Source organism: Corapipo altera, unplaced genomic scaffold (genome assembly GCF_003945725.1).
Source record: "Corapipo altera isolate COAL_440 unplaced genomic scaffold, ASM394572v1 61, whole genome shotgun sequence".
Taxonomy (NCBI): Eukaryota; Metazoa; Chordata; class Aves; order Passeriformes; family Pipridae; genus Corapipo; species Corapipo altera.
The window spans coordinates 7,778,121-7,791,761 of record NW_020884910.1 but is presented as its reverse complement, the minus strand read 5'-3'; the positions used below and the strand labels follow the sequence as shown (position 1 = coordinate 7,791,761).

General features: G+C 42.3%; 1 protein-coding gene across 4 annotated transcripts in view; it reads right to left on the bottom strand.

Annotated features, from left to right (window-relative positions):
- Positions 1-341: 341 nt before the first annotated feature.
- Positions 342-13,641, bottom strand: part of FAM131B (family with sequence similarity 131 member B) — a 33,673-nt gene continuing 20,373 nt past the window's right edge. Inside the window, exons 3-7 of one of the 4 annotated variants that reach the window (XM_027653455.1) lie at positions 13,162-13,197; positions 10,518-10,611; positions 9,729-9,935; positions 9,257-9,400; positions 342-8,824 (exon numbers count right to left, since the gene is read on the bottom strand). In XM_027653455.1, coding sequence (XP_027509256.1) covers positions 8,280-8,824; positions 9,257-9,400; positions 9,729-9,935; positions 10,518-10,611; positions 13,162-13,197 — 1,026 coding nt within the window. In that variant the 3' untranslated portion in view covers positions 342-8,279. The remainder of the gene's footprint in view (positions 8,825-9,256; positions 9,401-9,728; positions 9,936-10,517; positions 10,612-13,161; positions 13,198-13,641) is intronic. The other 3 variants (XM_027653456.1, XM_027653457.1, XM_027653458.1) reach the window with 3 other exon arrangements.

The window sequence follows — 13,641 nt, the reverse complement described above, 5'->3', positions numbered from 1 at the left end:
AGTGTAACAGGAAAACTCACTCTATGCTAAACTAGAGGATTCTGTTGATGTAATGCTATCTATCCTCAAATCCGCCACAATGGCCTGGAATTCGTGTCATGGTAGTCACAGACACACATCAGATTTCAGCTCTGTATAGTCAAACATTCTTATCTTCTTAATGAGAAAGAGCATATCAGATATTTCCTACTCTGGAATGCTTCTCCAAGCCACCACGGATCCTTTTCAACATGGTCCATCCGACTATGGAAATCCACCCCCTCTTTCTAGGATCCTCCTTCCTGAGACGCAACTCCCCTGGAATCAGTCCCACAGAAATAAAACACTTCCACCAGCCAGGATGGCAAGACCACATTCTGTTTAATAACAACTCCATAAAGGACTGTACATGCTATTTTGAGCTACCTCCCCTCCTTCACTGTGGTTACTGCCACATACAGGCATGGAGGTGTGTAGTGCCATATAAATTTCTAAGTCTATATGTAGTGTGTGCACATGTATGGATGTGGTTGTACATGTATGTATTTATATATATCTTTGTAGAAGTGTTATCTCATAAGTCACATTATCAAAACATGCGAAGTATATCCAACAAAAATTTTCAGGCAAACATGTTTTGGAGCTGGAAGACCAAAGGCAAATCAGACTCATTTTAGTTATTAAGGGCTAGGGTGGGACAAGGTAAGGATGAAAGCTTTCAATAGCAAGTCCCTTTCCCTTGTTTTACTTCAATTCAGTACTTTCTCCCCAAACATCAATGCACCTCTGTAAACACTAGCTTGAAAGAATAAATATAATCACCATGCAGCCTCCCCACTACAGAAAGTGTACAGGCTTGGGGGAAGCTCTTTAAAATTGCTTTGCAGCAACCTCCATTGTCCCATACACTTACGCTAAAGTAGTTTCAGATACTGAGAATACAACATTTAAAGACCCAAGCCTTTAGTTATTTTTATACATGCTTCAGGAATCCATTCTGCATGCCACCCCTGAGACTCCCATCCACCACCCTTGTACCTCCCAAAACCTCAGTCTTTACCCACCCATATCTAAAAAAGAGCTGAAACAAGAGAAATCCTGTTCCTCATAAAATTATTTTGAGTTCCAATTTTATAATGTAGCAATTCCCAGAGACCTCCAATCATGCACAACATCCACAAATTAGAGAAGAAAAATTAAAGCCAAACAAGAATATATACCTGCAAAAGAGCTTTTGGCTTGCTACATTGCTCAAGCATGCAGTATCTGAAAGGAAGGGAAATCCACTTGTACTTGCCTCATGGGAACTTGGCAGGGCTCTGGAAGAGGATTCTTAACCTTTTGGCCTCCAACTCATGACCAGATTTCCATGCCCAATGAAAATGAACCCAGAAGGCAAATGAATCTGGACTAGATGCCTGTATCTTATTAGAAGCAAATCTTCACGCATGATCTTGTCTACATAATGGAGAAAAGCCTTTATTGTCTTGCTAGCATGGACATTTGATCCCTTATGGGAAAGTAAAAACACGACTAGGTTTCAGAGGGCATTTAAAATGTCCCCAGTCAAAGGAGATGAGGAAGATCCACAGAACACTGTAATCTCTCTCTTCCTAGAAGACAGCAGTTACTACTTATCAATAGGTAAGTCCTGCCCATGGCAGAGGGGTTGGACTAGATGATCTTTAAGGTCCCTTCCAACCCAAACCATTCTGTGATTCTATAGTAGCTGCACTGAGAACAGTCTTGAACAAGTCTCTACAGTTTCAGTAAACGTAATCTTTCTCGGACCAAATATTTCCTCTTCCAACGTGTATCTGCACTGGAAAAATATATCACATATTTATTCTCTTTTGTGCAGACCAACAGTGACAATCACAGAGCTTCTCTTCATTTCCAAGGAAAAGATAACACTTTGATCTGCCTATGCTGGGGAAAAATGCCAGTGCAAGGATGTAAATAGACCCTAATGTTCCAAGTGCAAATTGTCCATGTCCATTTGTTAACACAATAATCATTTGTCTTCATGCCTACACCTGTCAATTCATGGAGCTGGTTGTGCTGCTGAGAGAGTGTAGTGTCTCCAGGTTCCATGACAAATTCTGAAAGAGAGACATTGATCCGGCACACAAGTCTAGCTCTTCTGCTCCTGCACTACTTAGCCTGGGAAAAGCCTATGATACAAAAGAGGCACCTGACATTGACTTTACAGCTTGCAATCATATTTGAGACTGTGCTTTAACGACTGTAGTCTGTCCTACACATACGTTTAGTTCTAATAGGCACTGTTTTACTCACATTTTCCCTGTTTATTTTTCCTTTCCCTGAGCCACGGCATAGAAATCTTTCCCTGTCAGATTGCTACAGGGGAGGAAAACCAAAGATGAAACTGTTACTTAGTTACATTTTTCTAGATGTAAGGGCACCAGCTTTTTTTTCCTCTTTTTTCTTTTTCTTTTAGAAAAAGTCAAAAATTTAATTTAAAAGACATGCCAGAGTTGTCTGAACAAGAAACACTGGAAATTCCACCTGGGAGAAATCAGAAGGAAGAGCTTAGACTACGTCAATGTTGCTCTGCTTTCTATAGCATTTAGAGGTGGATTTATTTGAGTTTCTCCTTCTAGACAATTACCAATACATCAGTTAAGGCAAACTGAGCTGAATTTAGGTATTTTAAGTTTCCAATGAGAACAAAACTCACATTAACTTCATTTAGACAAGGAGTAAGTTCTTATTTGGTGTATTTCTCATAAGATTTCCCTGAAGAACTAAGCATATTGAGAATGGTTTTTCAAAGATAATGAAAAGAAGCTAGCAGGTACCCTTTCCTATCACTTTGTCGTACAGAAAAAACAGTGTGGCTTGGACTAAGGAGTACTATAAGGTGCAACAATCCTGGATTTACAGCTTGTGCAGCAAGTCTGCCATGAAGCTTCCTACCCAAGTTGTGTAAACAAAAGACATTTAGCTTTTCTTGACCTTTTCCCCAAGCCTTTCTCTTGATGTCTTTCCTTCTCTAGCTAGACTTCTCCTTGCCATTGCACAGAGCACACATAAATGTCCACAAGCCTGTACTGTTGCAAACTACCTTGCCTCACCACCATACCTCATACCTCTGTCCAACTAAGAGAACAATTTCCTCTCTCTGGTTCTCTTCTCTGGGGCTACAACTAACATTTTTTCATTGTTGCTGTACACAGTACAGAACGCACAGACTCTGCATAGGTGAGAAGTGCTCTTCTGGATCTCACACTAGATTGGAATTGGCTTAAAGACAGGAATAAGCCTCCCTTGCTCCAGCTGTGCTTCACTCTTGCACAAGGCTCTCCTCTTGCAATTACAGGATAAGACTTATCAGTACCTTTAGCTGCCATGGAGTTTAATCACTGAGTGCATATGAGATTTGTGCATGTTAATTTTATTAATTCCATGCATCTATCAAGTTACTCCTGTCCTCCTGTCCCTTGCAAGGGTTTATCTCAAAGGAGCCTTTGGAAAGGAAGGGAATAGTGAGGGAAATAACAGAGCATAAATAACAACAAACACCAAGTCAAGTAAGAGCATACTAGAAATTCCAAGAAAAACACTGGGAGAGAAAGGGGAATATGTCCTTCGTGGTACCCCAGTTGGGCTTATTCTTTTCAGACAGGTACTTCACAATCAGCTTAAGCCAATTTAAGTTGCATCAGCAACCAAACAGTCTTCCACATGACCATCTGCACATTTTACCAGCCTTCAGTGATGCTTGCCTCACCAACTGAAGCAATATGAAGAGTTCATCCCACTGAAACCCTTATTTTGATAGGGGACTGGGTTAGTTTTCAATGGGACCAGTTCCTGAGCAGGCAAATGAGTGCTAGCGCTGGTGCTTTTTAGGCAGTAGAAGTACACAGCTGGTGCTGGCGGAAAGGAGGCATGACAGCTCCTTCAAGCAGCTTAGATTCATCATGAAGATGCCACTTCAAAGCACGCTTTCCCTGTTTCTCTAACCTGATATAAAGGAAAGCCAGCTGTTGTGAACAGCACTATCTCCCCCTCTGCTTACAGCTGTTCCCTCTTCACTTTTATAGTAGGGTAAAAGTGCATGGTTTGCTGTGGGTCAACTGTGTATCAGCATCAGCACAAGGGTTGTGGGAGGTGAGCACAGCCAGGGCAAAGGGCTGCCTTCGTTCACAGCAGCTGACCACTGGATCAACTTAGAAGCGTGGTTAAACTGTTCTTTGCTGCAAGTCTGTTGCTAAAGGTGACATTAAAGTTTTCAAGGGGGAAAGCAAGTGGGTGACTTGTCAGCAGCTTTCCAGAAGAAGGTGATGGTAATTTAGAGGCACAGAAACTGAAAGGAGCAGACTGACTTCTCCATCCCAGAGTCTGAGGTAATGGAGTTGAAGAGAACTCAGAAGGCTTATAAAGAAAGCTTCAGATTTATAAAAAAACCCTCAATGACTTATGAAATAGTGTAATCAGGTATGAGCAATCATGGGAAAAGGAGCAAGAAAGAATTTTCTTGCAGTGGAAGCTTTTAAATTAGGGTCACTTGTGTTTAAGCTTTCTTTGTGTTTAGCATAATAATATCAACAAGTTCCTATTGAAGACAGGCTTGGGGAAAAGATGAGAATCTTCCACCTCCACTGCTTCAAGAATATCCAAATTTTTCTGTAGTGCAGCTCTGCTTTACAAAAGGTTTGTGGAAACAAACAGCAGGCTCAGTTTCTTAGTAACTGCAGATCAGGAATACTGAGCTTACCTTTCATATTATTTTCAGCCTCACAAATACAATTTGGGCTCTAACTATTTGGCTGGACTCTCTCCAACTCATCCCTCCTCACCAGGATAAAGGGATTGCAGGCCAAATTTCACTCACAGAGCACCTGTGCCTCCCATATGCTTGAATAGGTGTATCTACATAATAACAGCTTTTCTGGGAAACGTACACGAGGTTCCAGGTCTCTCTCACACAACCAGCAGGCCTGTTACATAAGAAAAGGCCAGGTTATACAAACAATTTTCCACTTTCAAAGAGATTCAAACTGCCTTTCCAGTTCAGCTCAGGATGCTCATGCAGGTGGCAAGTGTAGATAGGCAGATCTGCTCTCTCTAGTCAAGCTCCTAGCAAATATAGATACATTTCTCTTTTAGATTGTGGAGAGGTCACAGAAAATAGCCTTTTTCTTTCTTTCGGGAAAAGGCTGAAATTTTATTATTCACAGAAAGTCAAGACCTTTATGAAAAAAGAAATAATTAGTAAGTTTGGAAGTTTTTACAGAGAATAGTGTTCAAACCAGTCTGTATTCACAGAGAATGAGGCTATCTACAGGTTTCTAGAGATCAGGTTATGGAATTATATAGCAGGGTATAATTCTCTATCCCATTCCACAGAGGTTAATTTTTTTCACACTTCCTCCCATGTAGATAATTCCTTGTCACTGTCTTCCATGGTGTAGTGGTTTGAAAATGTACATCTTTCAGACATGAGTCACACATCTTAGTAAATGTACCACATGTCCATATTAAAGAAAAAGAAGCCCTGGACAAGCTGACCCACTTGTCCCAGTCCTGTAAACAACACAAAGGGGTCATTAGAAGCTACTCTAAAGTCACCGTAAACATCCAGATTGCTCCTGGAGAGGCACATGGGAACAAAACGGTTTGGAGAGGAAAACAAGAAGCCACCCAAATCTCCCAGAAAGAAACATACCCAACAAATGTTTGTTTCCCTGAAGGATTTTTAAAAAAGAAATAAGAAAAGGTTAACACTTACTCATTTGTCATCTGCTGATGTGCTCTTGGCACTTGCCCCATCTCCCTTTTCTGGCTAGCGTGATTTCCTAGGCCCCGCTCTAAGGTTAGACCCAAACTAGTTCAGGACAGTGAGTTAGCACTGGCCCTGCAAGAATTATAGAAGATCATATTTATCAAACCTTCCTGCCCAGGGGAAGTTAGCACCTGAATGTGTAAACATCTTTGAAGAGATATTGAAAGGTCATCATTCAGGAGAAGAGCTACCTCCTTAGAGAGATGTAAGCAAGACCAAACAAATGAGTAAAAAAAGATGATCACAAAAACTTTTCCCTTTTACCTACACCAAATTACCAATCTTACTTAAATATCCCAAAGGTCTTTCCTTTAGAGGTGCAAGACAGCAAAGACAGATCTGCTTGAAGTGGACTTTGCTGGAACGACTTAGTTATTGAAAGAGGAGTCCCTCTTCATGCAGCTGCCGGTGTAAGTGGGAGAAAGTTGAGTGGGGTAAAGTTCTACCTGAGAGCCCCATTCCTACTTTTCTTAATTTCTGGATGTCACCTGCTTTGCTTGCCAGGAGCTGTCTGAACTCTGAGACTTGATGATATTACTTCAGTCACAATTTATTCTCCTTAGACACTCTTCCCTGCAAATATGCAGGAACTAAACCTGAAGCAGGGAAGGAGCACGCATCACTCTCCTGTCATCCAAAAAAACACAACAAGCCTGAAGAAGAGGCAAAGAAAAAACAAATGTATCATGAATTAAACGGAGCAGATATGAGTCAGAGTAAGTGAGAAAGAGTTGCCCCTGGAACAGTATGGCAGTGCCCAGGCAAATTCCTTTCTCTAGCTCATCAGATTTAGCATCTGATTTACACCCATGTTTTGCTGATGCTTTTTTGCAAGACATCTCGCAATTAAAACTCAGCATTTGGGTAATCTCTGCTGGTTCTGTTCAGTTCTTCAGCAAAATCAATAACCTTGTACAATTTTTGCTTTTGTCTCTGTTTTTTTTTTTTTTCTGGTGAGAGCTCAAAAGGAGACAATGTCCTTTCAAAACCTCTTCCTCCCAAAAGGAGGTCTGTAGAAATATGGCGAGGAATTGCAAGAGACCAAATTCCCCTAGTCAATGAACGACCTTTTTTTAACAAAAAATGTAGAACCCGTAAAAATAGGGAAAACTCCTGAAATCAGCTTCCTCCACACCTAAAAAAGAGATGGGAGGGAAAAACAAACAGATCAAATACTGAGCATTATTGATACTGCTTGGGCGTGGGAAAACAAAAGAAAACATAGGCAGGAAGAAGACAAATAGGAGGAGAAAACTTCCTCTCACCCCTTTTCCTCCAGCTACATTTGGCACTGCAGAAGGAGTGGCAGAAATGGGAAGTGAACAGTATTTCTGTTAAGTCATGACCGGAGTACAGGCCTTTCCTATTATTAACTGCTCTGTTATTAACACTTATTCAGCAATATAAAAAGGTTAAAAAAAAAGCAAAAGCTGAAAACTCTAATGTAAACTGGGTATCTGTGATCTCATAGCTGTACACGCTGTTCCTGGATCTGCTGCCTACTCTCTGGGTCTCCCCATACAGCTGGCAAGGGAGAATACAGAAAGATGCAGCAGCAGCACCAAGATGGACATGTTCTCGAGCCTCCTGCAAGAGTCAGCTTTTTATTACTATCTCCGAGGCTGAAAATGTCCTTTCCACCGGCTTCCAGTGCCCAATGCCAAAAGGACATACCACTCTTGCCAGCTCCTGGGAAGGCAGAAATGTCAAAGAAAGAAACAAATAAATGAAAGAAACCAAAACATGAATATCTGAGAACAGGGTTAGATTCACATCTGCAACCATTCCTCCATGCCACAGCAGAGCCTGGCCCACAGAGCCACACCACCTGTACAGCAGCATAGCCCGTGCCCACGGAGCACAGTTTGTATCCATCAAACCTACCATTTTGTATCAAGGTGCTATTGAGGATCTGGTTACACAGTAAATCTTTCATTTCAGTACAATATGTATCGAATACAGCCTTATAGTCTGTATCGGTCACAATCACACAATACTAGTGCAATCCATATTTGCAAAGCCAAATCTTCATTTTAAACCAGTTTATATTCACATATTCTATCAAAGGGGACCATGTGCACAGAACACCATCCATTCTGCCAAGATGAATTCTAGCCACATAGCCGCTCCCTATACCCAGCCTGTCACATCAGCCATATCCCCCGTACCAGAAGAATTTGTATCCACAGCCAAGACTTTGTATTAAAAAGATTTAGAAATTATTTACCAATCCAGATCTCTACAAGCACCTCACGTGTTGCCCAGAGCAATGAAAATCCAAAATATATGTCCATGGGGGAGGGGAGAAGAGGTTTTTATGTGTCAATCACTTTGAGATTTTCCTCTTGTTTAAAAAAATAATTAAATGTCAAGAATGGAAGGTGTGCCTCCTCAGAAATATGGGGAGCTGGAGAGAAGAATCCCTGTAATTTCATTCCTTGCCACCCCTCTCTTTGTTCAGCAGTGATCGAGAACTTCACAGAAAGCATCAGTTATTTGTTTCTCCCTCTTCCTCATCAAAGGACTGCACCCCAGAGGAGGTGACATCTGAGACTTTGCGGCTCAGTGCAGCATGTTCCATCTCCTCTCGAGGAGATAGAGATTCCAGGTCCCGGCACACTGCATCATCCTCCTCTGGAGAGGGCTTCTTGTTCAGGAGAGGAGCCTTCTCCAGACGTGGGTTCCCTTCATCCTCAATGTGGTCCTCCACGTATGTGCTGGACTCAGCTCCACCCCCACTCTGAGCAGTCTGCAGGGGCCACACGTGGACCAGCCCCGTGCTCTGGATGAAGTTCTGCTCCTGCCGCTGTTGCTGCAGCTGTTGCTGCTGGAGAAAGCTGCTCTGAAGCAAAATGCTTTCCTGAAGGTTTGTCTGGGACTCATCAAAATTCTGGCCTAAGTAGGAGCCAGTTGCTGGGGAAGCGATGAGGGACTGGTCACTGGCCTCCCAGGCATCAGATGAACCTAAGCAATACATGCCCTGCGAGACGTAGGAATGAGGCCAGCTATCATACTGCGTCTGGGCCATATGCTCTGCAAGTAAAGGAGGGAAACAACACACAGTTAGACAATCTCTCTAGGCCAAGCTGGCTCATTCAGGTAGTCTGTGTGCCTGTGCATGGCACTGCACTGTACACGGTAAATGAATCCCTTAGAGGGAAGGAGGGCGAAGAGAAAACACAGTTCTAGGCAGTAGGTAGATAACCTTGATTATATCCACAATTAACTGCAACGGCTGGTAGCTTTCCACAGTTGTGCCCGAAAAAAGGTAAAAGGAACTGGACTTTGGAGCCTCCCTGTTATAATTAGATTCCTTGAACAGCTCCACAAATAGGGATGGCTCTATTAGTCACACCCCCAAAGACTGAGGCTGAGGAATAAAACAGGGTAAAGGGAAAGACAGCAACGTGAAAACAAGAGGAGGAAATGGAAGTTTTAAGATTAGCAAGAAGCACTGGAGCTCACCTTGGCTCTCCATCAGCTCCTGATAGTTCTCAGAGTAGTTGCTTGCTGGGTTGTCCTGATTTGAGTTTACACTCACATCCTCACCGTCCATGGAGGACCAGGCCATGAGAGTTGCTTCAGAAATAGCAAATTGCTCCATCACTCCTGTGCCAAAGGAAACAGGAAGGGTAAACAGGGATGTGTGAAGGTCTCCACTTCTCATCACCCTCCTTAACCTCATCTCTTGGTCACACTGTCCCACTCTTGTCCTGTCTCAGCAACACCCATCACCCACAATGGGCCCTGACCTTCTCACATTTGCATTCCATTGGCAAATGCAAATGTGGGTGGCAATCCTTTAACCACCAAGGATTGCCAATGGCTCTGTTTTGGCCATCTGAACCACCCACAACCTCTCCTAAGTGGTCTCTCGGGGATTCTGCTCTGAGTCATCTCAACCAATCCAATCCACATGCCAGAAAGTCAGTGCTACCTGCAAGGAACCGGGCCTCCTTCTCCCCGTCACTCAGGTCTGAGTAGGCATCGGCGTCTTTGCGTGCTGTCTCGTGCGTGTGCTGCTGCTGCTGGCTGTTGGCTTTGCCCCAGCCTTGCCACTCAATCATGTGAGCCACACGGCCTTGGCCCATTGCTGTTGGCTTTGTGACATGGTCCTTCATGCTGCGAGATATCCCTAAGGGGCCAGACATTAGAAAACAAGGAAGGGCTATTACACAGTTCCATGGTTGTCTGCCATGCTGTTTACCTCTCTTAGAAGTGGAGCTTCTCCCCTCCTTTCCTGACAGGATTCATGCCTGCAGCTGGGTGTCTCCCAGTTTCCCTGTATCACTCTCCAGGAGAGTTTCTCCATGTTTCCTTGGACTAGCTCTCAGAAGGGGGAAAAAGGGAAACCCAAAATCTGAAAGACCATTTCCTTCCTTGCCTAGAATCCATTTAGGATAGAGTTGGGCATGAAGGATGAAGCCTGGAAGTGAACAAACTAAGAAACAGAAAATGGGGTTAAACTCAAGACTGTTTGAGGGGAAGCAACTGAAGATGTCTGAGCGTGAGAAGTCAACAGGAGTAAGACAAATCTGTTCTTTGAAAGGGCAACAACAATGAGATTTCTGTATTTAGAACCATGGTGGTGGAGACTCCTCTAAGGCCTTGAAAAGGCGAGAGTCAGAAAGGAGCAGGTGTGAGAGCAACAGAGAGATATGGGAAGAGGCACAAAGGCCTGTGGAGAGAAGCTGCCAAGGATAAACTCAAATTCTGAGGACCTCACCAGAGAAAGATGATTTAGCCAAAGCCCCAATCCCATAAGCATTGGAGTTGCGTTTCAGCTTGGGGAGGATGGAGGTCGTATCTTCCATGGAGAGCTGAAAAGAGAGAGAATATGAAGAAATGATATACAGGAAGGAGAAAAGGAAGTGAATTGGAGTGAGAAATCAGTAGGTAGTTGGAAGATGAGGAGCAGAAGCAAGCAATAGGAACAAAAGAAGGAAAGGAAAAATTAGAGGCTATTTAAGCAGGACTGGGTATTGCGTAGCACTGGGACTGAGTGAGGCAAGGTCAGAGGGAGAGGCAGAACCAGGCTGTGAGAAGCCTCCCTTTGCTGCTGCCAGTCCTTCATAGACATGCAGCACCGTTCCCAACTCTTTGTTAGAGATCCAAGACATGGCTGATGGACAATTCAGGGAACTTCCAATGGGGAGCTGTCAGTGCAAATGGCAAGGCACAGTAATTAATGTATCATATATTCATCATACTAAAGTTAATAATTTTTATATGTCACTTTGGGGGTTTTTATTCTTCTCATATGGTCTTAATAAAATGAACATGACTGTATCAGTGATGTGTCCTGTTTCAAGCACCTACAACTACCTGTATATAAATGTGGTATACAGTTCTGCTAATTTTCTTTATTGTCTTCTCTATGTTCATCCAAAGTCCCAGAATAACAAGGACAGGACACTACTGGGACAGTCAGCAGTCACAAATATCATAATGAAAATAATCTCTCAAGATGAATTCATCAGGCTTCTTCAGAGATGCCACACATTTGATCTGAGGCTTAATTTTCACAAGGGCTAAACAAGCATTGCTTCTGCTCTTCATTTCAACCTCATTGAAAATCAAGGCCAGAATGTCTGAAACACAACAATACTCAAAAGTAGTGACCATGATGCCGGAAATTTTAAATCCTGACACAAAACAAGCATTTGGTCACAGGCACAGACCTCACAAAAAGTGAGTGGAGCAATAACTGGGCAATGAAATAGCTGGAGGCAAAGAAAGGCATTTTAAAGATGTTGAACTGCATATAATTCCAGTCAATTGCTGAATTACGAGAGATGAGTTTTTCTGGAAACTGAGCATAAAGGCAGCAGCTAAGGCACCCTGTAACTTTGGAACCAGGAATGTCTGTGTGTAATACGAGCTGAAGAAATCACAAAGCAGGGGAAGAACAGTAAAAAGTGAGAACACATCCCTTGTTCCATGATGCATTTCCTAAGGTGATGAAGCTTGATGGAGAAAGTCCATCTATGCCCCCACTGGTCACTCCTGCCTGGGCACTGCTGTTCAGTATCCACCCACTTGTTCCATGACAGCCTGCAGGCTGGGTCATGAGCTGCCTCATGGAAATCGGCCAGAGAAGAAAGTAAAATCAGGGGGTTTCTACCACTGCAAGGTTGGAGAGCTATGACATGAAGGCAGAAATGAATGGGATCAGAAGGAAATTAATGATCCAGCTTAGATACCAAAGAAGGTTTATGGAATTACACTGCAAAAGAGCTGCATTACGGAAGAGCTCCATGGATTCTGAATGGGTTGGAAAATGGGAAACTGCAAGTAAGGAAACTGTCTTCTACTTTCTTTAAGGATACATGACTGTGTACCTTGCTTTGAGATAGACAGAGGTGCAATGAGGAAAAAAATCTGACAAATTTCTTCCAGACAGTTGCTGCATGCACCATTATTTTCCTGCACAACTTGTTTCTCTAACTGATCCTAGGCAAGAGATCCCAAGCCATAAGTGCTACAATAAAAGAAGTATCAGCAGGGTGAGAATTAGTTAAAAAAATGTCCTCTTGATATTCAGTGTCCCAAGCACTTTTAAACCACAGATTACCAGAAAATTACAGACATTTTAAAAGTTTTGAAAGTATTTGGAATATGAAAATATTTATACTACTTAAAATGGAGCTTCTAATCTTGCCTTTACAAGTGTACAAAACTATCAAATTAACTTACATTAAAATACTTTTTAAGCCTACTGAGCACAAAAAAAAAAAAAAAAAGAAAAAAAAGTTTGGTAGCATAAATATGCATTATTCCTTTCCCAGGATGTTGTTTTTACTTTTGTGAAAAACAAAACAAAAAAAACACCACATTTTTTTGTTCATAGCACAGGTATTAAAAGCAAAAGAAACGTGTTAAAATGTTTGCTTGTTTTTTCTTCTGCTTGTTAACTGAAGTTAACTAGTACTGACCATCTCCCCCAAGGGACATTAAGAATTCTTTTACTTCTGTATGCAACTGAATATGAGAGAGACATTTTTCCTAGAGAAGATCAAATTATGACCAAGGACTAACAATCTTCTTAACATTCTGGACAGACTACTTTCTTATGTAGCAGCACCCAGAAATCTCAAAAATAGAACATAGGAAACATCACACATTTGTCCCAAAAAGGATGAAGGCAACTCAATAGCCATCTGCAGATCTAAATACCTGCCAGACAGCAAAAAACGGAAAGCAAAAAAATATTTATCACCATCCTTTGAATCATAGACAGTTCCCAGAATTTCAGTGGCACTAAAAACTTTCAGTCGTATTTCCATTCTGGCCTCCACTGCATCCAATGGCAGACAAATCCTGGTCTTCCTATAACTAGAAATTTGAACAGTAGTGTAGCGCATACTCACGTTGATGCCATCCCAGGAGAAATCTGTCCGTGTTTGCTAAAGAAAGTAAAGAATGACAGCACGTCAGTGCAACAAACAAGTTGCGAACAGCCAAGCAACTCTGGTAGTTTTGCCATAATCAACAACTGCTACGTTATCTGATATATTAAAAGAACCTTGTGTCTTTCAAGCTGGTTTCAATCCCTCCTGTTGATTATGGTGTCTGTAGGTGTCACGGTGTTTGGAGGCGCAATAGCAGATAGGATGATAGAGGAGGAAAGGGAAAAACACTTTTTCACAAGGCTCCCCTTCCAACTGTGGGGGTTGCACCACTTTGAGGCTAACACAAGGAGGAGCTACACCACCTTTATATTTTAAGTATAATACAGCAAGCAACAGAAGTCTGCTGAAGTTATTTTTTCTTGTAGTGTTTTGGTTTGTCCATTCTGACTCACTCTCCCCTTGCAAACTACATCCATTTCCTATATCAGCCATCACAGC